At 39.0% G+C, this 23,205-nt stretch overlaps 3 protein-coding genes across 4 annotated transcripts in view; 2 read left to right on the top strand and 1 right to left on the bottom strand.

The window, feature by feature from the left end:
• grm6b (glutamate receptor, metabotropic 6b) overlaps positions 1-9,516 on the top strand; it is a 32,784-nt gene extending 23,268 nt beyond the window's left edge. For both annotated transcript variants that reach the window (XM_077573756.1, XM_077573757.1), the window contains exon 11: positions 1,097-9,516. In XM_077573756.1, coding sequence (XP_077429882.1) covers positions 1,097-1,336 — 240 coding nt within the window. In that variant the 3' untranslated portion in view covers positions 1,337-9,516. The remainder of the gene's footprint in view (positions 1-1,096) is intronic.
• On the bottom strand, positions 8,835-13,736 carry traip (TRAF-interacting protein). The gene is made up of 16 exons (XM_077573758.1): positions 13,487-13,736; positions 13,236-13,354; positions 13,106-13,163; positions 12,928-13,011; positions 12,800-12,839; positions 12,599-12,726; positions 12,420-12,514; positions 11,282-11,395; positions 10,935-11,022; positions 10,757-10,846; positions 10,587-10,675; positions 10,347-10,499; positions 10,198-10,243; positions 10,018-10,122; positions 9,886-9,936; positions 8,835-9,282 (listed from the first exon to the last, which is right to left on the bottom strand). The coding sequence occupies exons 2-16, from the start codon at positions 13,331-13,333 to the stop codon at positions 9,175-9,177; spliced, it is 1,347 nt and encodes a 448-aa protein (XP_077429884.1). The 5' UTR covers positions 13,334-13,354; positions 13,487-13,736; the 3' UTR covers positions 8,835-9,174.
• Positions 13,737-13,891: 155 nt separating this feature from the next.
• On the top strand, positions 13,892-22,812 carry mon1a (MON1 secretory trafficking family member A). Its single transcript, XM_077574477.1, has 6 exons — positions 13,892-14,029; positions 14,758-14,909; positions 16,732-17,103; positions 18,702-19,467; positions 20,626-20,773; positions 22,034-22,812. The coding sequence occupies exons 2-6, from the start codon at positions 14,786-14,788 to the stop codon at positions 22,172-22,174; spliced, it is 1,551 nt and encodes a 516-aa protein (XP_077430603.1). The 5' UTR covers positions 13,892-14,029; positions 14,758-14,785; the 3' UTR covers positions 22,175-22,812.
• Positions 22,813-23,205: the final 393 nt, after the last annotated feature.

The following is a 23,205-nucleotide window of genomic DNA, read 5'->3' as shown; positions in this document are numbered from 1 at the left end:
TGATTGTCCGTCAGTCTGTCTCCGACGGACACCTGGTTTTCTGACAAATGACGAGAAACTAAATAGAAAATTACAGAATAAGCACTGACGGAATTGGGCTTTTCATCCATCAATCATCATTAAACAGGACCTCTCAGTACGTCACTGTTGGATACTTTATTGGCAAATGGAGGACTGACGGAATGCCCACCTGAATGGAAAATAACCATGGTATGATATGTCCTTATGTAACCTCTTATATAAGGATATGTTGTTGTCCTGAACTGTTGTACGAGTACAGGTGCCCAACAATCTGGGCACAAGGGCGGAATCAACCTGGGAACTCTTAAGTTGAATTCCTTGTTTATACTATAGTCCCCCCTGCTTCGGAAACATGTTTTCGAGGGTGCCTGGGAGTGAATGCCTTGTTTATACTACAGTCCTCCCTGCTTTGGAAACATGTTTTCGAGGGTGCCTGGGAGAGGGCTTGGCCAGCCCGGTTTCTCACGTTCACCCCTTTTTGTTAACGAATAAAAGACGGAGCGGCACACGGTTCGGGTAGAGTCAGCTGGGGGAAGCGTACGGTTGCCCAGCCGTTAAGCAGCTCGTTCTACCCGAACCGTCGGCTCTCCGGTCTAGTGTCAGGGTAAGCGCTGATGATGATTATATTATGCTACTTAGCATTGAAGTGTGTTGATTGCTGTTTGCGGGGAATAAAGGGCACAATTATTCTAGCACAGTATATCAGTCTCTGTGTATTCATTGTTGCCGCCGATCACTCATGATCCTGCATAAAAATATAAAAGTGAAGTAGTGTTTTCCACAAAACACCACCTCAGTCTGTTGGTCCTAAAAATAAAATGACGATTACGGACTGGTAAATATAAACATATAATCAGACCCAACACACAGCTTGAGCTCTGGTACTAGTCTTCTCAAGGTGGGTTTAACTCTCTTCCACTCTGTAGTTGCCCCCGGTGACAGGCGGCAAACAGGTGTGGGGATACTTATTGCCCCCTGGCATGGTGCCTGTATGTTGTGATTCACCAAGGTGAACAAGAGTAGCCTCTCTCCGCCTTGGTTTGATTTTTGACCTTTCATTCTTTCATGTTTCCAGATGTTCATCCAGACCACCACTCTGACGGTGTCCATGAGCCTGAGTGCCACAGTGTCGCTTGGTATGCTCTACATCCCCAAAGTCTACGTGATCATTTTCCACCCGGAGCAGAACGTACAGAAGCGAAAGCGTAGCTTCAAGGCCGTGGTGCAGGCAGCCACCGTGTCTACACGCCTATCACAGAAATCTAACGACAAACAGAACGGAGAGTCCAAGATTGAGCCAGACAGATCCCAGTAAAGGAGACTCAAATGAGACACTGTATTCTTCACATGACATCACAAGCGCTCTTACTGACACCATCAGCGAAACAGAAGGAAAAAAAAGCATTTATCTGGGCATCTCTGTCCTTTTTAGCTATGACACCAGCACTGTTCCTGGATTTCTTTCTTCTACATAACTATTTAACTCTGGAATGAAGCGCAAAAGAACAAGAACCTTTGATCACAATGAGAAAACTAAAAACACCTATTTCCAACACTCACACAAGAAGTTGGCTAATAACTTATTGTGAAGGATCCTTGATTTGAACAATTTGGGTTTGGGAAGTAGGGTGACCAGATTTTCAAAATTAAAAAGCGGGACTCTTAAATATACAATAAGTGTGATTAAATGTATTTGATAACCAATCTTCGTCAAGGGGCTGGGGGTTCTGGAGTGAGGAAAAGATGGGGTGGCCATTGCTAATGCTAAATGCTATTTTGGTTGACAGTTCGACAGCGCTAAACAAATCCATGCTCTCACCATTATCCAACTTTTTTTGCTCTGTCCCGACAGCTATTGGAAGCTGGCTGTGCCGTTTACCTTGCGCCGATCACACATTCTAACACTGGAAATATAATGCTTGAAAGCTCAGCTTGCGTTGTCTGACCGGCGAGTTGCTACTGCAGTGGATAGTAAGACTACATTTCCCATAATTATTAGACGCGAAAGCAGGAAGTACTTCTAGTTCCGATCAATGTATGCGATTGAGAACATAAATGTGATTTGGAAGTAAATAAGAATTTAACCGTTAAATTCCATTTTAATGGGTTTATTGTATGAATCACTATGACAACTGTGTGATTGGCATACAGTACATACATCACGTTCACAGCGCATTGCAAAAAAGCGGGATGCCGGGACGAGACCTGGAGGTTGGGAAAATCCCCCGAGACTCTGAGCCCAAGGTTAAAAAACAGGACTGTTCCGACCAAAATGGGACGCCTGGTCACCCTATCTTACTGTAATAAGTTTGTTGTACACAACTCATAAAATTTTAACTTATTTGGCTTTCGGATCAGATTTCAGGATGAACCTAAATGCACCAACTTTCACAGGTGAACTTGAGCCTGGTACACACATTAGGATTTTTCAGATCTCAAATGATTTAAAAACATATCTGCGATAGATATCACAAATAAAGATAGATGTTTGGCATCCTTCATTGGGAAAGGGCAAAATGGGGACAAAAACAGACAAATCTGTGCACCTGGCCTAAGTTTGATCTTCTGTAAAATTTTGAATGCAAAATTGTACTTTTTAATTTTATTTTTATTTATTTTTATCAAGGACCTGAATGGCAAAATTCATAGCAAGTGTTACCCCCAAGGACTTTTATGCCTTTCTGTGAATCATACACTGTGTATCCATTTTGCAACCTACTGATGACACTAAACCAAGCTTCCACAATCCTGGTTCTCCGGGGGCCAGAGTCCTACAGGTTTTAGATGTTTCCATCCTTCAGCACACCTAAACCATATAATCAGGTCATCATCAAGATCTGCAGAAGCCTGATAATGATCCTGATCTTTAGAATCAGTTTTGTTGGAGGACGGAAACATCTAAAACTTGCAGGACTGCAGGCCACGAAGACCAGGATTGCGGAAGTCTGCTCTAAGCTCAGTGACCATTTTCCTCTGAGAACATCTGTTTGAAGCCTCGTAATTGTAAATAGGAAAAGTACACAATTACCAAATTTGGAGCTAAACACACAGAAAAATAAAAAAAAAGCTAAATATATTTCAGCCATGACTTATTCATCCTCGGCAGATGAGGCTATTTTGACAAGAGAAGTTTGTCAGTTGAAGTGGAGCAAATTAAGCTGATAGGAAAGTTATGTCGGCAAGCTTTCAGTCAAAAGAGGCAACACACCAAATCCGTTTAATCATTTGAAGAAGTACTACCAGCCAAGTGTGAGTGTGAGCACATACATGTAGCATTAGCAGTTTAGCTGCAATTGTATCATCTTTTCATAATGCACATTTAAAAGTAGCAATTCATGTTAACGCCATATGTAGCATCAAAGCATGAACATTATGTATACATTTTAAGGTATCTTCATTATTCCAAAGGGTGCAATGGATATTTTGGGTGTTACACCCATGCAAAAACACTTAAGAGTGATTTTCTTTTCCCACAGCATTTTTATATTTTTCTACATTTATTGTACCCTACTGTTGAGTAAAAATTGTCATAATATTTTGTAATGCTTATCTTATAAATATGGTTTAAAAATGTACTTCATATGTTAATAAAATGTGGAAATACGCTCTAATTGATTCAGTTTTCAGCACAAATACTTAAAAACATGAAGTTTCAATTCAATTCAATTCAATATAACTTTATTCATCCTCTAGGAGCAATTAAGAAAAAGCAGCAACTGAGCAGCATTACATTTAAAAGAGAATACAAATTATAAATGAATATACACACAATGTAAAAATATATACTATAAATACACAATATCAGTAAAGTGACTCAATGGGTAAGTGCCAACTGCCAACAATGTGTTTGTACAGTATATATTAAGAAGATGATCTGTAGGTGTGTTAAAAAGTATTAGCTACTAGAATTAAAAAGCAAAATTGCTTAAAACCAATATGGAAAAAAAATTGTGTAATAACCGAGATCTGCTGATGTGAAATTTCTTGTTTGTTTGGCCATATAGCCACTCAGTCAGTTGGATGTGTATTCAGAAGTTTACAGGTGGTCAAATAAAGTTTATAAGTCATTTTTAGGATCATTCAGCATTTTATGTTCATCCTGAAATTTCATCCAAAAGTCAGAAATCAACATTTTGTGACTAGTGGATATTTGCATGTGAATATAAAGAGGGTCCTCGCCACAACACATTTTCAGGTTAAAGGTGGGGTCTTAAAGAATAACTCACGTAAACAACCATTTTTATTTATTTATTTATTTGCTGATAAACTGTATAAACTGGTGTCTGTCTACAAATGCTGTCTACATGTCCTTATGATTGTTTTTTTTTTTTTTAATTATTATCTCTTTCACTGCCAGACGTTTTCAGAAACGGGTTGTCCCCACTGCCAGCCGATTTAAGCATTTTGAGTGATCTTTCAAGGTCCACAGAAAATGTTGTGTTTGGACAATGGAAACACACATACTACCAAATGAAAGATTGGACTCTCAGCTTTCATCAGAAAAAAAAGTTTGTTTCTACCTTATTCCGTTCTTCAGTAATCAACAATAGAAAATGGTTACTTTCACCGAAATTCTCTGTTTTGAAACAAAAAACGGAGAAAAAGAGCTTTTTGTGAAACGATGTTATTTCATGCACTCTAGTGAATTGTACACTTCTTTTTGTCCATGAATGATGCCACAAACACCTAAATAGTGCTTTACTTCTGTAAAACGCTTTCACCAGCAATGGAGAAGTGTTTTTTGATTGCAAAATACGTTTATTTCCATTCAACAGTGTAACAATTTGACAAAACAATTTCGCAAACTATTTACAAATGTGTGCAACTGTGGTACTACTTACAATTATGTGGATGTTTCAAATACAGTTTTTCCTTTTGTAACGCTCTCCTGCGTGCAAGGAGACGCCAGGACTCGCACAACAGTTTACTTTCACTTTTGCATTGGTCCGTTTTGCGTGCAAACGTTACACTTTCTTGACGGGCTTTTTTTCCGGGGAATAAAAAGCAAGTAGCAGACTGTACACACTTCCTCCGATGAATATTCATTGGACTCGGGGCACTCTCCGTCGTCCGATCGAACGTCCGCCTGTGCGTGCTCGGCTGTGCTCCGCGTTACGACACCGTCATAGCCGCCGCGTCAGCGGTTCCAATTTCGCCGTCAAGCTCGGATTCACCTTCATCATCATCGATGATGATCATCGTCGTCATCAATGTTCTATTTTAGCGTTGGTCGATGCCTTTCGTCTTGTAAGTGTAGAGCTGCTTGCAAACGCTCGCCATTGCCCGTTCCCTCCTCCATCTAGCTCCATCTAACGTCTTCTACTGCCGCGTCAATGCTTCCCAACCACGGAGTCACCACCCTCATCTTCATCATCGATGATGATCATCGTCGTCAACAATGTGCTCTTTCAGCGATGCTTTTGGTCTTTGAAAAAAACGACTCGGGGGTGAGCTCCTCGCGACCGGCCGCCATTTTTCCTTTGTCTTCCACTCTCATCTCCTGCTCGACGCTCTAGCTCCGCCTCTACTGACGCCCACCCGATCTTGTCAAAAGAGAGTCATCGCTGCCCTCTAGGGGCCAAAAATAGTCATTAGGCACAACAGACAGGCTGGAAACTTTCACCAGACATGCGGAAGGGTTTCCTCTACCCGTTTCAAAAAAAAAAAAAAATCATTGGATGACGTCTTTTGACGTCATTGGCAGTGCTCCGTAGGTTTTTAATTGACGTCTTTAAACGTCAGTGGCAGTGAAAGAGTTATTACTATTTTTTTTTACATTTTAGTAGATGTTTGTTTAAAGCTTGATTTGGGGGCAAAAAAATGTGTGTTTGGTGCCATCTTAAGGTTAATTACTGACATAAACACAATTTGCCTGTTTGTCCTCTCACTACACGAGACGATACGTACTTCGTCACTTGTTCCGCATGACGTAGTCACGCCCGCCACCAACCGACTCATTCAAGCCTCCTTAAACACCTTATTATCTAGTTGCTGCTGTCAATCACAGCCAGACCACGCCCAACCCTCTCGCCATTCACAACTCAACGGTCCTCCAGGCAAACACCCCCTTTGAGCGCAGATTTCAAATCTTAGTGAGGGGTGGAGCAAGAGTCTGACGTCCTGTTGAGTAATCCTTTAAGTTTTGACCATTTCTGTTTGTAAACAATCAATTCAAAATAGACTTCTGCGACACGCCCCCTGCTCTGTGATTGGCTGGAGGGGTATAAACATTGACTTTCTGCCCAGAAACGTCCCTCTTGTGGCAAAACACAACAAAAATGGCAGAATACAGGCTGTGGATGGTGTTGGTTAATGACAAAATCACTACCACATATTAACAGAAGCCCAGAGGTGTTGATTGAGAAGGATTTCATGTACATACATCCAATGTTTATGAGTTTATTATTTCTGAGTGAAAACTTAAGACCCCACCTTTAGAGACACACAATGAACTCATTTTTCAGTGGAATGTGTCATTCTGCGGCACAAGAAGTCATTCTCATTTACTGCTGTCAAGTAGGTAGTGTTGCTCATGAATTTATACTAGGAAACACGGTCTTGAAAAATAAGATGTCTGGTGACCTTTCATCCACAGATGTCGCCGACTGTGTAACTCTCTTGATGTTGATGAGGCATATTATTTCCTGGCTCCAAATGCACTGCATGTATTTTTGTGTTGAAATGAAGTACTATACTTTAAGGGGTCAGGTGTTTTTAAACGCTTGACTGCACAGAACGCTGTTTGAAAAATACACCTCACATTCATCAATGAAAATTGGCAAGGCTTTGAACATTCCATTATTGAATCAAAGTTTTAAAATCAGCCTGTAAGCTTCAAAATGAGTGTGATGACAGAATGGTGGACTCAACGCATGCAGCTCTTCTGTGTTTGGGATGAGCAGATAAGCTAACAGTCACCATGCAGGCAAATGCAGTAATAACAACGAACGCATGAAATTCTTCAAAGTGTATTTTTTGTGTGCTGGAATTAAATATATATGTAAATTAATGACAATACACGCACAAACTCACATGCACACACATATGCACAAAGAGAAAGCAATGATGATGAGTGTTGAATCGGTAAGATTACTGAATGAACAATACTGAGCCCTCTCTAAAAAAAATAATAATTATGACAATACATGCACTGCAAAAAGGACTGTAGAAAATGTAAGCAAAAAATATAGTAAAATAAGAAAATTCAAACTTTAAATCAGCAAAATTATCTGCCAACAGAACAAGAAAAATTTACTTAAATTTACCTGTAAGATTTTGAAAAATAAGAAAATAATACTAGCCCCATAACAACCACTGCGGTCTTGAAAATAGTATTTTCAGACTAAAAACAAGTAATGTCGACTTTTTTCAAGCTGCAATAAATAGAACTATTTTCTTAAAATACATGAGTATTTTTTTTTTACGCTTGGATAACTTAGCCTGAGTGTCAAGCAGGGAGGTAACAGGTCCTATTTTCTTTGTCATGAATTAGCCAGGAATTGAATCCACAACCTTCAAATGTGAGGGTAGGCACTCTACCATCAGACCACTGAGCTGGTACTGAAAGAAGGAAAAATTAGTTTAGTAAATATAACGAAATGAACCATATTGTATTTGTCTGTTTTCATATTTGTAATTTTTCCCCCATTTATCTTATTACTAGATTATGCAAAATCTTAAAATAAGAAAACTCATGAAACCCCAGTTCAGGGTCTTTGATGTTGGTTAGTTGTCATCTTAAAATGTGGGAAATGCTTGTTTTAATCCTTAAATAATTAAAACTGTTAACACTCAATGCCAAGACTGCTTGATCAAATAAGATAAGTAAGAAGTATCTTAAAATAAGCACAATGATCTTGCCTGACAACTTCATTTTAAGCAAAAATAACTTGTCAAATCAAAATAAGCAAATTTAGGTTAAATTTAAGAAATTATATCTTACTTAAGATTTTCGTTTTTGCAGTGTGATGGCAGGATCAAAGTTCTCATGGCTCAATCCTGGTGACAGGAACGGCAAGCTCGGCAGCCAATCAGTGGCAAGCGAGGAGGGAGACGGAGCTTTGACCATCGTCAACTTATTGTGGTGGCGAAATTGTCTTAACAAATGTTAAAATTAACGTTCCATCTCCTTTAAAGTGCTATATCCCTTCATGTAAAAACTTTTAAAGCAATTCCAACATTGAAAATTACCAGCACCAAACTATTAAATATGCCTACTACACATCCCCACATTGCAGTTAAAGAATGTGGTTATATTTTATTTTCATCAAATGGTGTCTCCAATAGCTTGAAACATACAGCGGAAACTCTTTCGCACGCTAACCACGGGAAATGCTTAATGTATTGCTGGTTCTCGGCCGACACGACGCTCCAAGGTACGAACGGGTAATGCAATAATAATGCTCAGTTACCGCCTTAGTTACTCTTTTGAATATTAGTCATAGAGTAAATGTGCCTTTCAGGCAAAATACTGTACTTTTTTACACATCCTAGTGACGTCACCATCTTGGAACGCTGTCGTAAGACGAGGACTCCTTGTTGGTGGCAGTTTCGCCATCTAGTTCTTCACTTAGCACTTGTTTTGTGTCTACAACTACAAAGGAGGATGATCACTCGGGAAAAGAGGCAATCGTGTCATTTTATGCTTTTTCATCGTCCATAGGGAGTCAGGCCCTCGGGGACATCTAGTCTTTTGGTAAAACCGAAGAAAACTATTAGAGCGTGACGCCTTCAGCGATCTCAATGTTGGGACAAAAAGTTTATAGCGCCCTCTGCTGGAGAAGGCACCAGTGGAGCACGGCCAGGAGCACAAGTTCATAAAAATATTGTTTATTATTGGAGTTAGTAGGTCTACAGTTCATAGGACATCTACATTCGTAATACATACTTAAACCCAGAAAAGTGAGGGGGGGGGGGGGTTTACCACGTTTCAAAATGTTACATAAAAAAAGGTTTGACGATAACCTTGCTCACAATTACAACGCTGATTCAGTCTCTCTCTCTCACACAGACACACACATATAAAATAGTCACCCCAACAAATGGTTGTTTAATCACACCCACACCGCGCAAATGTGTTTGAGTCCCATTTGGTGATGAATGGTGAAACCCGTGTCATACACTTCACATTACTGTACGTCCCGTCGTGACTTGTCACTCCAGGAAGCTGTCCAGCGTCAGGCATGGTGCCGTCTTCAATGTAGGTCTGCTCACCTTTTTTGTTCGAGCTTTTGTGAGTGGGCGAATCACTGCCAACGGAGACTGTGTAGGAGGGTTGAGTTAGGGAACACTTTACACATTCAAATTTAACAAATTAGCCACTCCTGCTTTTCCCTGGTTTTTCCATTTGAAGATGGAGGAAGTTTTTTTTAACGGTGTGTCGCTGATATGGAGCCAGCATTTTGTTTAATTTAGCATGATTACAAATAAGGATACAAGTCAAAAAATGTTCAGAACCCCCCCCCGCTAACATTGAGATATTGCAAGCATTTTTTGTTAAACCAGACGTATTTTTTAAATAAATGTAACATAGTTGAACAAACTATTTTCCTTGACTTCTGATTTCAAAACTGGTTATCCATCAATTTGATACATCCATGTGACACGAGGAAATAAAAACTTTTTATGGTTTTAGTCAGAAATGTCCTTTGAGGGTGATAGCTATGATATATATATATATATATAAATGTGTTTAACACCCCTGTCTTAGAGGCTCAAGTTTGGTTGCCTTTTTGGAGAAGGCATAAAAGTGAATGAAAGTGCTCATAAGTGAACACCGATGGGGTTACAATAAATTCACCTCAAAGATCAATTCAAATAATTTGAATAATACAGATTTAAAATCTAATACTATATAGAGGATACAGGTTGGATGAATTTGGTTCGTCCTCCTAATCCATCATAACCACTTTTCACCTGAAATTAGAATAAGCACTTTAATTTATCTAATGATTGAATTTCAAAAGGAAAAGACAGTTGGTGGCAGTGTTTACATACAGCTCCAAAGTTTCTCTGAGGGTCCCGCATGCTACCAAAAGTCTTCTTTCTGAAAAGGAGAGAGTTCCTCAAAAAAGGATCCATGGCTGCACCCTCCTCTTGGGCCTAAGAGACACAACCCCTGAGTGAAAAATACTCGAGATTTGGAAGCAGACCTTGCAAAGCACTACTTCAAGTTACCTTACTTAACGGTGAGGCTCTCTCATTGTGATTGGAGGTTAATGACCTGACAAATTTAAGCAATTAGTTATTTTATCTTGAGTTAAAGACAAAATAACAGCACACACTATGAACATGTGACCCTGCACTGGAATATGTGAAATACATACAGTTTATGGTCTAAACAAATCTTCTTGGTCGGGTTCTTTGCTGCTCTCTTCGCCACATCTGGTGTAGTCACTTCATAGGTCAAGTTGAGGTCAATATCATCGCCATCAACAGGCTGGTGGAGGTGAGGCGGTTTCACCTCTACTGGAGCAGGGCTGAATGGATAGCAGGGAAAAGCCAGGTAAGTAGATATTGGTCAAATTGAAATGTATGGCTCTGAGAAGTGCAATGGGCAAATTTACCTCTCAAAGAGGAGCCGACTGAGCACCTCATTTGTTCTTGTTGGGGTGCTCAGAGATTTCTGAAGAAACTCCACCTTCTTTTTTAGACTCTATGGAAAGACACAGATGTAAAGCAAACATAGATTCTCTTGACACCCAAGTTCCAATATATTTTGGTTGCTGTGCCTTACAGATATCTCTTTGTCAGCATTGGCAAGATCGTTTTGCAGAGACTTCTTATCCTCTTTCGATTGATTCACTTCAAGCGAAGTTTTTTGCAACTAAATGACACACAATGTTAGGTAAACTTGTACAGCAAAAAAACAAACCAAAAATATTATTGACTAGCTACATTGATGTTAATTTAACCTTGCTCTGGGAGGTGAGTACTTCTCTCCGCATCCTCTCACGATCGTCATTGGAAGATTTCAAGCTTCCCTTCAAGTTGTCATACTCTCTATAAAAGAGAGAGAGACCGAGAATGCAGGCAATGCAGCAAATGTATGCATAAATGGATTGAATTGGCTAGCGTAAGTGTGCAGATCAGATGTACAGTATCCAATCATTTGTGCATAAACACCACCAGACAGATCAGATGCATCAATTGAAATTTACATGTAAATAAATACATAGAAGGAAAAAACAGATATAGGCATTATAACAAAATTGGGCACTTGGACCTGCAGCCTGAGAACGATGGCAGTAGTCATACTTACTTTTTGAGAGAGATACAGTAGATTGAAAGCTGCTCCACAGCAGCCTGACTCACACCCATATCTGTAATCATGGACTCCACCTCAGCTCTTTGGCCCTGTAACAAAATATCAATGCTGGAGACACACCAGCAGTGTAAGAACAGATTTTTTTTTTTGCGGTACAAAGAAGGTAGCAGAACAATTACTCACACATACATTAGAGGACAACCGAATTTGAGTTGACTTTGAGCTAGGGGTGCAGCAATTAACCGTTTTTACGATTAATCATGGTTTTTAAACGTCAGGATAAAATAACCACAGCCGTTCAACAACACCGGTTATTTCCGCTTACGTGCGGCGCAAAATGAGCCATGCGGTATAGTTCATAGCTCTTCTGTTTTCACACAGCCCATTTAGCGGGCGCGCAACAACACAGGGCTCAGCTTTGAACGCCGCCTGTGGAGAGTTGCGTACCCGACGGCTGTGGGTAGGGTTCCGAGGTGGGTTGAGCGGACATGGGGAAAGGGGAGACCAAAACGAGGCGGTGAGCGAGGCACCACCAGGCACAACGCTCACCGTGCTGCCGCCACCGACCGCCTCCCCGACCCTGGAGCTCCCGGGAGCCCCCCATTTACAGCCACCCGCTGGAGAGGCCATAGGCCGAGACATTTGAAGCCGGGGTCCGCCATCTTGGGACTCCCAAGAAACGCATCTCGGCGTACGCATTTCGCTGCAAAGTGTCTACATGTGTAGCAGTATACTGCACAAATGGCCAGTTTAAAGGCTGTGGATGAACATTTCACCTGTAAGTATGGTTAAAATGGAAAGAAATTTAAATTAAAAAATATATATTTTACGATGAAAGAAAAGAGGGTACATACCATCCACTAGTTGTTATACAGTACATAGTGCCCAGGACCAATTTTAAAAGCCTACAAGCCATCTGTGTCTAATCTGCTGTATTTGTTTTAAAAGGCAGCAACTTTAAAACTAATATTTTCAGTTATGTATTGTTGTTAAAAATAAACATTTTCAAAGAATGCTGATGTGATTTTTTTTTATGACTACAAAGAATAACCGTAAAAACGCGTTTTTTTCTCAAACTATAATCATACACAAAAATCTGAAACCGTTGCACCCCTACTTTGAGTGAAGTTACCTTTCAAAGGTTTTTATTTTGGTCCTCAGTCTACGGGCCTCATCCTTGGCAGCCCGAGCATCATCATGTCGAGCCTCCAGGTAAGCCATTTGTTTCTGCGAGGTAATATTAAAATATGTGGACAGTATGAGACTTTAGAAAACAAAATTCATTTCAATAATGAGGAACAGATTGCATACTTTGAGAGCAGAACACAGCATGTTCTTCTCTGAAATCTCTTTCCGTATACTGTCAAAGTCTCTCTTCTGCGTGTCCACAGATTCCTTCAAATGATCCAATTTTTTCTCTTTGTCTCGACAGTCTTTCTCTAAAAAAAAATAAAAATAAACATCTGTTTCATTAACTGGGAATCATCATCTAATTGGGAAAGGAGGGGTTACCTTTAGAACTTAAGAGGGCCCGCAGCCTATTAATTTCATTCTGAGAAAATGAAGCACACAGTGACTTTAAAGTTCAATATGTTAGTGTAAATCTTGAAATGTAGTCTTTAGGTATCCTTATTTGGTACCTCCATGCTTTCTGGATCTGCTGAATGTGATTCTTCTCCACCATTGTCAAAGAAGAGCTTGTGGATAATGCGCTGGGTGCTGGTCTACACACATACACAAGGTATAAGCAGAAGCATATAAATAGACCAACGTGCGATAGTAGTAGCGAAGTAGTGTGTTGATAGGTGCATACATTACCTGCTTCCTGCACTTAGGGCATGACTTTGTCGGGGCTGTTTTAAACCACTGAAGGAGACTAGAAATAAGAACAAATGACACAATCAAAACTAATAACAGCGCTCATTTATTATTTAATTAGGTGACTTACCAGTCACTGTGAAAAGTGTGCCCGCAGTGGATAGCAGCAACATCTTTGGAATGATCGAATAAATCGCAGCAAATTGTACAACATGCACGAATAGGCATCTTAATTCCCAGAAGACCGTCCTGTTATGAACGCAGAACACACACGTGGATTTAGTTTGCACATGATTTGGCATGAAATTGTAACTTGAAAGTGAGCAACAGTTAGCCAACAGAAGTTTCGACGGGTAGTTGATTAGCCATCGCTATACCTACCAAAACAGGACGATGCGTTACTGCTTAGTCCGTTGTAATCCAAACATGCTATACGTTATCTTTAATGTGCCATTTGAATTAATTTAAGATGTGCCTCTGTTTAACTACGGTTAGCTACAACAAAGCTCAACCCTTCTAGGCCATGTTTCCCCGCCGCCCTACGTTCAAATACAGTACTAGGCCCCGCCCTGAATGGTGCGTTCAGGGGTCCAAGCTCCTCCTTTCCGCCGATGTCAAGCTCTATCATCCATTGTCTTGTCTTTATTTAGTATATACATTGTTCTCAGGTATTTTTCATTTGTAATTTAAATTTACCTTATTTTTTTTTATTCGACTAGGTGGTTGGGAAAAGTTCCAAGCCGATTTATCTTTGGATTCCCACAATTCACACTTCCGGGAAAAAAATGACACTTCCGGATCCGTGCAAAATCTGTCTACAGATGACAAGCAGGAAGAAGAAGGCGTTTTCTCTGCTGTGCTAGCAAATTGACTACTGCGGTGTAGAGCTATGTCCGTAGCTGCAGACAGTTCTTGAAATGAAAGGTAACTATTTGGAAATAGCATCGTGAGCTATTTGAACTCTTGTTTTTGGTATAAAACAGCGACATGACTACGATGCAGCCATGCAGAGCTAATTCGCTGATCCGATCGAAAGTCAGTTGTCAAGTCGGTCGAGTTTCTGCCTTATGTGTTGTGATGTCTTTCGAGTATAAATAACAACAACACGTGTTGTACCAGGATAGTTTATGAAACACGAAAAAAATATAGAGATTTTTATGGAATTTATTAATACGTTGCCTTAATTGGGACTAGTGGCAGTAAGCTCAATTGTGCTATTTGGAAAATGACATTGGAAAAGTTGACAAGACAGCAAGCACAAGGCAACGACGGGAGGACATCAATAACTGAGCCTCATACATCACGTTTTTTGAATTTTGTGAGGTTGCAGCGTCACAACATCTTACAAAACCTCAATGGCAACAAACAATGTAGTTTGTTGTCATATTGAAATGTGTTGTAATGCACTAATGTAATAGTTTGCCACTTATGTAACTTTCTAAAGTGACCAATGAGATAGAAAAACCTTACTGTATCATGCCCACAGGTAAATGTATTTATTATGTTTGTACAAAGCATTGCATTTCATGCAGTTGGATCATGCAAGTATCCTGGATTAAAAATGTGTAATGATATTCCATTTACAAGGTTTTCATATATAGAAATATATTTGGTCATAATTGATTTAGTTTCTTGTGTGTACTTTCTCCAAGGTGTGTGCACGTGCTCTTTGTAATCGTGATGGATGGAGAACGCCAAAGACCATCTGTGCCATGGGAGAACGGTACCCTGATGCCTGTGCACCATCTTTGCTCCGAGAGGGCTGACAGTCCCACACCGGGTCTGGTGGAGGGAACAGAACCAGGTGAGACTGTTCAAAATTCAGCTGCAGATCAATGCAATCTCACATTTTGCAATTCATAAAACGGCCAAAAGAGTACTATTTAAACTTGATCAATATATTTAAAAAAAGAAAGCCGTGTACCTTTATTTATTTATTTATACATATATATATATATATACAGTATAATTATTTTTTTGTCTTTTATTTTTAGCTTATGTGTTGCCTTTTATTTTTAGCTTAGCTTAGCTGAAATACGGCTCAGTCTTTTCTGGTTTTAACAGATAGGACTTCCCCAAACTAACCATTACATAAATGTATCTTCTTTCTAAGTCCTCCTACAAAACACTGAGAAGGAATTTAAAGAATGGCTGTAACATGAATGCCAATTCTAACATCCACGGATAGGAAGGAGGGTATTGCATCCACAAATATGAAAGTATGAGTCAATATTCTACTAAATGTGTTTACAGTAGATCAGTGTTTGTATCTTTTATATTCAGAAAAAAATGTCACAGCACACACTACCAAACAAAAATGTCACCAAAAGTGGATACTGTACACAGTACATTTAATTAATTGTTTCTGCCACTATAGGTCATTGGTACAGCTAGATGGGAAGGGATATAATTTGTAATAGATAAAGAATTTTTGGACTAATTAAGCAAAACTACAATTTCTTATGGCTCCTCTTTTGATCTCTCATGGTACGGTGGTTAGGAATGACTAAGTTTTAGGTTATCAAAAGGCTAATAAACAATTGCTGTTAGTGATAAAATATGCATGTAGTGGTGCATGAACATTACCAGTAAATTTAAGATAAAAGTATGTATCCAAGATCTAGTTGTAATACAGTGAAGCATATTGTACAACTGTCTACAGTACAGAGAAAATTACCTTGGTCTGTTTGCCAAGGGCACAAATTTAAGATGTAAGCTAATCTTTGTATTCTTTCTATTGCTAACACTAAAAGCTTGAAAGATGAACAATGAAACAACATAAATATAATTACGTACTGTATGTAACCTGTGGTCTGTTTCAGACATTGCCTTTAGATAATTCAGAATTTCAGTTTCCTTGTTTTGTGTACTGAAGCTTATTTCTCCAAAGTATCAGGGAGGACTACTTTCTGTTTTTGGACCCCCTAATTCTGGGTGATAAATGAGGTGATTGCCTAATTTTAATTTACAGTATATCCATCCATCCATTCTCTATACCGCTGCATACTTTAAAAAGAAAACAATCCTTAATAGTGTGGAATGGGAATAGGCCTCTTGTAATGTTGGTGACATTCAGTTGTGTTTATTCAGGTTCCTAATATTATGCATGCTCAGTCTCTAACGGAATTTATGCGGTCCACGAATGGAACAAACTGGTTAATGTTAGCGTTGAAGTTTCCACCAGTGCTTTTCCTACTTTGACAAATCAAAATGACTGCTGGGGAAAAAGTACCCATTGTGCTGTGTGAAAGTGATTGCATGAATTATAAGACTAATTCGTCTACTACTTGTGTGGATTTTCTGGAGGTATGCCGGCTTGCTCCAACATTAATGATGATTGATAATTCATTTTAAAGACCCTTAACTGTCAATATGGTGTGCGGATGGTTGTTTGTTGTATGTGAGACCCTCTTATCCAAAATCAGTGACCGCTGACCTCACAAATAAATTAAAAAAAAGCCAAAATGTTGAATGTTTTCCTTGTTAGATGATAGATCTGTTAGCTTCATTGTCAGAGTTGTATAATTTAGACTCTGACCTCTTCTCGCCATCTTGCTCATCGTGATCATGCACATCCTACATCACATACATGTAGCACTCTAAATGAGCATGACTCTGGTTCGCAGGTGCAGGTCAAAAAAGTGCCATGTTTGTCCACTCGCAGTCTTTTGAAGATCTGACTGCGGAGGCCGACGAGGCTTGCAAGGAGGCCGAGGTGATCAAATCCCGAGATTGTGAAGATGATATCAGAGTGCTGGTGGAAGAGCAAAGAGTGGAGCAGCAAAATATTCCATCAGACTGCAGGACCAAAGAGGAGGATGTGTCCAGCGAGGCGTGGAGGAGTCACAAAAAGCACATGTTTGTACTGAGCGAGGCAGGAAAGCCAATTTACACTCGTTATGGCACAGAGGAGGCCCTATCCAGCACCATGGGTGTGATGATGGCCCTCGTATCTTTTGTTGAGGCGGAGAACAACATCATCCGCTCCATCCATGCAGGTTAGAACACACTTAATCTCTAACAAATAAAACAATTTTTAAATAATTTTTTGTTTTGTTTTTAGTATACTGCACCCATGCCTTTAGATGGGAAAGTCCTGGATTGGAATTAGTAGAACATTTTCAAATATGCCTCTGCTCTGATATGCCCAACTAATTGTTTCTATTGAAAAATTTCCTTATGGGAAAATTGTAATTAAAGCAAACAAAATGTTTTTTTTTGTGTGTGTTTGTAGTTGAAGATCCACTTTATACACAGCAAATCAGTCAGTGTTAAATTTCCAGTGTTTGATTAAATCTGGTGTAAACAGCGTTATTCTGACACGGTTAGGATAAAAAAAATTACTCTGTCAGAGTAAATTTGCTCCGGTATTGGAGCGGAAGTTAAATGTAACCTGAATAGCATTACCTTGGGTGTTAAATTGACCACACCCTCATTTCCGGTGTAGGAGAAACTTTCCAATTTTCCAGCGCGCTGTCAACATTTCAATAGCGATACATCCAGTTGTTTCTGTCGGGGCGGCGTGGATCACTGGTAGAATGGTCGTCTCCCGACCTCGAGACCGTGGGTTCGATCCCAAGGTAGTGTGACTATGTCAAAGTATACTTGTGTAAGATACTGAGCCTGATGCCATGTCATCAGTAGTCAAAATGTAAAGCGCTTTGAAGTTCTTGTAAGGAGGAAAAATGCCATATAAATGAACTACCATTTACCAGCGTAAAGTGTACAGGTAGTTTGAGTTCAAATTTTAACACTGACTCTAGTGCAATACACTCATAGTGTAGAGTGCTTTCAACACTACTCAGTGCTTACCAGTGTAGCTTTTTAACACTATACAGTGTTAGAGTAACACTGGTTGAGTGTGAAACAAGCAATACTTTGAAAAGTGTCAGGTTTTGTCTCATTGGTGTGGACAAAACTAGGGATAGACTGATTATCGACTGGGCCGATTATTGGTGCAGATATTCAGCATTTTGGCGAATATCGGCATTTACCATTTTGAAGAATCATACGGCCGATAATAGATCTGATAATAATAATGAGCCCGGGACTGCTTTGCACCTTTTGTTTTTGTTAATAAAATTTTAATGCTTCAGATATTTTGAAATTTTGGAAAAATGTATTTACTGTAAAAACAGAAAACAAAAAAACAATAGGGAGCTATTTACTTAAGTTTTTATTTTAACTTTTGAAGACATGTGACTGCGCCTAGGAGATCCCTGAACTTTTTGTTAGATTTTTAAAACAAAGATTGGGATTGACTAACATTTTTTTTTAAGTACAATATTTTACAAACCCTACCAGTTGTCCAATAAACATATGCTTAAAAAATAAAACAATTTAAGAGCTAGAGTTTGTATTTTCCCTTTTAGTAAAAATGAATATCAGCTCCAAATATCGGTTATCAGTGTCCTTGACTACTAATAATCTGTATCGGTATCTGTCCTGAAAAAAACACATCAGGCTATCTCTAGACACAACACATATAAACACTTTTCTAATGTTGATTTAACACTCTTAGTGTTAATCTAACATCGACGATTTTTCTGTATACAAGAAAAGATACCGACTGTATTGTTGTGATCTCTTTTGTCAGATGGATGTAAAGTGGTTTTCCTCACCAAGAGTCCACTGGTCCTGGTGGGCGTGTCCCGCACGTGTCAGTCAGACAAAGAGCTGCTGAGGGAGCTGCAGTATGTCTACTATCAGATCGTCAGTCTGCTCACCCTCACCCAGCTCAACCATATCTTCCAACACAAGCAGAACTACGACTTGCGACGCCTGCTGGCTGGTTCTGAGTATCTCACTGACAACCTTCTGTATCGGCTGGACCACGACCCGGGCCTGCTGCTCAGCGCCGTCACCTGCCTGCCACTGGCCAGCTCGTCCAGGGATGTCATTTCATCCAGCCTGCAGGCGGCCAAATCCAAAAATCTGGTCTTCTCTATTCTGCTGGCTGGAGACCGCCTGGTTACTCTGGTTCGGAAAAAGGATCAGTTCCTTCACCACATAGACTTGCACCTGGTCTTCAACCTCGTTGGCTCCTCTTCGTCTTTTCGAGAGGGTGAAGGTTGGACGCCCATCTGTCTGCCAAAGTTCAATACTGCAGGATTTTTCCACGCTCACATTTCCTATTTGGAACCCGCGTCTGAGCTGTGCCTTATCCTGGTCTCAACTGACCGTGAGGACTTTTTCAACATGTCTGACTGCAAGCAAAAGTTTCTAGACAGGCTGAGTAAACGCAGTGCTTATCAAGCCCTGAAGGAGGCGCTGAAGTCTCGTAGCTATTCTGTGGCTCAAGTTGGCATTCCTGAACTCAGGCACTTCGTGTACAAATCAAAGAGCTCTGGGCTGTATACCAGGTGGGCAGCAATATTCTGGAAAATATCTGAATTATTATTTTGATAATCACTCTGTTGATTATTTTGTAAATTCATGAATCAGATAAAAAAAAAAAAAGTATATTCAAGTATTCAAAAACAGGACATTATTTCATATTGACAGTGCAGAAAGCACACAAATGAATTATTATACAATTACTGGTTTGGTCCAAAACGTGAGAAAATAGGAAGAAATGTTGATCCATTTTTTCCAAAGTAAACACACGTTTGCAAATGTCTTGTTTTGTTGAAACAATTGATCAAGATAATCAGGCTGCTTTACTGTTGAGATGGTTCAAAGATACTTGACTCATTGAGCTATTTTCAACAGTAAGAAGATAATATTTGTCTATAAAGTAATTCATGTGAACTTCATTATTTTTCATGAACAATTAATAACTTTAAAAACAAAGGGGCTGAGGAAATAGGTAACGACCAATCATGGCTCAGTTTACTGACTAAACTCAGAAAACAGGTGATCCGTAATGGGTCCTGAGAACAGGTGATATCATCTTCAGTCTACAGTAAGAGGAAACATTTGCTTAATTGTTCATGAAAAATAATGAAGTTATCACATTAATTAAGATATCATCTTCTTTTTGAAGAACGTGGCTCAATGAGTCAAGTATCCCTTTTATATTCTGAGGGATGCAAAATGAAGGAAGACGAGATAAATAAACCTAACTTTGTGCTTCATAGAAATGATAACTGCAAAAGGGCCAAAAAAAGAGCCAAACACAATGTTTCCTTTATTTCTTTTCTAATAGATAAATAGATGGAATGATCAAATATTCTACACAAGTGCAACAAATTGTTGTTAAATAATAGTTTGAAATGTTTGAGTAGGGATGTTTGAAATTGACGTAAAGGTTAATTTACTTCTTTGACAACTTTGGTGCTCACCGAAGACTGCTAAAAATGCAGTGACTTGTGAAAACTGACAAGAAAAGCAACACATTTGTACTCCCCAAATCATTATGAAGTTACGTCACTTTAAATTACTGTAGCATAGTGTTAATCAGACATGTTGGCTTAGTATGTAAAAACACACAAAGAATTTGTCTTCACAGTCACAACCCATCTGAGAAACACAATAAAGAATATATACGGTATTCATTTCATGTGTTTTTCTGCCTCCAGTCCAGCGTTTCCTTTGGTGTACCAGTCGGATGAAGAGCAGGAGAGGCTCATGGGTTTGTACCAGGACCTTCACAGTTATGTGCACCATCCAACCAGACCCTTACGCTCCTTCTACCGCTGTGGTGAAACTGAAAACATGATGGCATGGGTAAGTGTCTGTCTGGGAGTCAGGTCATAAAAGCCGTCTTAACACTTGGATCAGAGTGGGAATACATGTAGGATGTAGGGTGGGCTCTCGTGGATGAGGAATCCATGCATCCATTTTTTGGATTGTGCTGTCCTGTTCTGGGTGACTTGGGGTGGAAGACTATCCAAGCTGACACAGGGTGAGGGTACACTTGAGATGCGCCATTTAAACCCGTGCTTCAATTAATTTATTTCATTTAAACCACGGCGTGTACAATTAAATTCAAATCCATGTGTTATAGAGTTGTATAGAGAGTCAAGTTGCAAAAGCCTCAGGTTGACAAAAAACTAAAAAAAACTGCTTCATTTTGTTCAGTAGGCTGTATTTTAATATCTATTCAGATAGTGGATGGATATTTTATTTATTTATTTAGTGTCCAGATAAGTTCATGCCTAAGTAAGCATGCCATTGTTTCACAAAACATGAAAATAAAACAAACCTACAACCAAATATTTCTGTATAATAAATCTGCAATTGTTTATTGTAATGCATATTAATATTGCTTGTGTCTGTAAAAAAAAAAAAAAAAGGACATTGAATTGCGATATTGAGGTGGAAATAAATTATGTTTAGATTATTTTTCAAAATTGCTTTTCAGCCCTAATTGACATCTGGTGGCAAAGTAAGTATTTAATTAACCCAACATGGTTTTACGGAAGAGTATTAGGGCCAGTTTGGCAGGATTCAGATTTTATTTTCAGAATTCTCACTTTTAAGTTAGAACTCTGACTTCAAAGTCAGAGTTTTGACTTTATTAGTGCTACTATTATTCTCACTTGAAAGTCAGAATTCTGAGAAAAAAAGTGAAAATTCTCATTTTAAAGTCAGAATTCTGAGATTAAAGTCAGAATCCTGCCAAACTATTTTTCTCTCTTCACTGGCCCTAATCCTCTTCCGTAGTTTTTAGATGGGAGAGGGAGCCAACATAACCGGAGAAAACCCAGACTCAAACGCGGAACTTTTTTATTATGGGGCAAAACTGTAAACTAGAGTGACACGATGTATCTGCAGATATGAATAAACAATTTAAAGAGTTCAAGGCCTTGCCTACATGACGCGTTAAGAAAGGTTGCTGTGAACTACTCGTTTCTGTTTTATTTGTTTTTAAATGCAAAACTGTACAGTTGGGCATTAATTAAAAGAAAAAAATCTCAATGAAATACCATCCTGCTCTGTAAATGACCATGTAATGATGCAGTGTATTCCGTACTCCCCTTGCAGGTGACTAGTGGCTTTGAGCTTTACCTGTGCTTCAGTCCCCTGGGCACAAAGGCGTTGGCCGTTTCTGCTGTCAACAAACTACTAAAATGGATCAGGAAGGAGGAGGATCGTCTCTTTATCCTGAGTCATCTAACTTACTGACGCTTCTCTGCATAAAGTCTGGACATGTTGACTCAGGATTAGACGTACATTTCAATGTCAAAGCTATGCACGCATAGTTTCCACTAAATTAATGGTAAAATCAGGTATTGTATGACATAAATATTTTTTTTTAGCCATGTATTATTTTTATTGCTTTTAATATGATTAACACCTTAGCTTACATCACTTACAAACGTTTTTTAATGAATGAACCCCCAGTGGTTAAACATAAGCAATAACTGGAATTCTCCTGCTACGAGCACTGCTGTGATGTTATGAGTTATGACATTCCTGTTTTTTTCTGCACATGATGACCATTATTTGTGAGGGCTACCATGATAATGCTTCTATTGTATGGACATGCATGAAATGACACTCCAAAGAGAAATGTCATGGATCACAGTTGAGGGTTGTATGAACTTAAGGCAAAAAGCTTTTTGTGTGTTTTAATTTAAATATCAATGCACTTATGTATTCATGAAAATGCTTTAATCAGTTTGTATTTCAGTAAATTCATCTCTTGACTTCTTTCTGCCCACAGTTTTCTTTATACCTTGATGGAAAGGTTCAAAGCCAATTAAATTATACCAGGCAGTAAGTACTAAATGGACAGTGTATGAATAAAAGTATTAAAATAGGGTCTCTTTCTGTCTTTTTTTTTTTTGGGAGGTCTCTTTCTCTCTTTTTAAAACAGAAACTCGGTTACCGTCATGTCTCTTTTTGTAAATAAAATGATTTTTTTTTTCCTGGGTACCATCATCTTTGAGTTGTGCAGACCTGCATTAAAACATGCTTTTGTTTCCTAAACAAGTTCACTCTAAAGGAAAGGAACACTTCGTAAGCCCGTCCTAGCACAATCTGATGAGAGCCGTTACAGTGCCGTGAAAAAGTATTTGCACCCTTCCTGATTTCTGTGTTTTTTGTATGCATATTTATTACTCGCAAAGGATTCATTTCATCAAACCAATTTTAATATCACACAGAGACAACCCAAACATATAAAATGTAGTTTCTAAGTGATTTTATTAACC

Source organism: Vanacampus margaritifer, chromosome 8, assembly GCF_051991255.1.
Source record: "Vanacampus margaritifer isolate UIUO_Vmar chromosome 8, RoL_Vmar_1.0, whole genome shotgun sequence".
In the NCBI taxonomy this organism is placed as follows: domain Eukaryota; kingdom Metazoa; phylum Chordata; class Actinopteri; order Syngnathiformes; family Syngnathidae; genus Vanacampus; species Vanacampus margaritifer.
The sequence above is the reverse complement of the archived record's forward strand: the minus strand, read 5'-3'. Positions and strand labels throughout refer to the sequence as shown.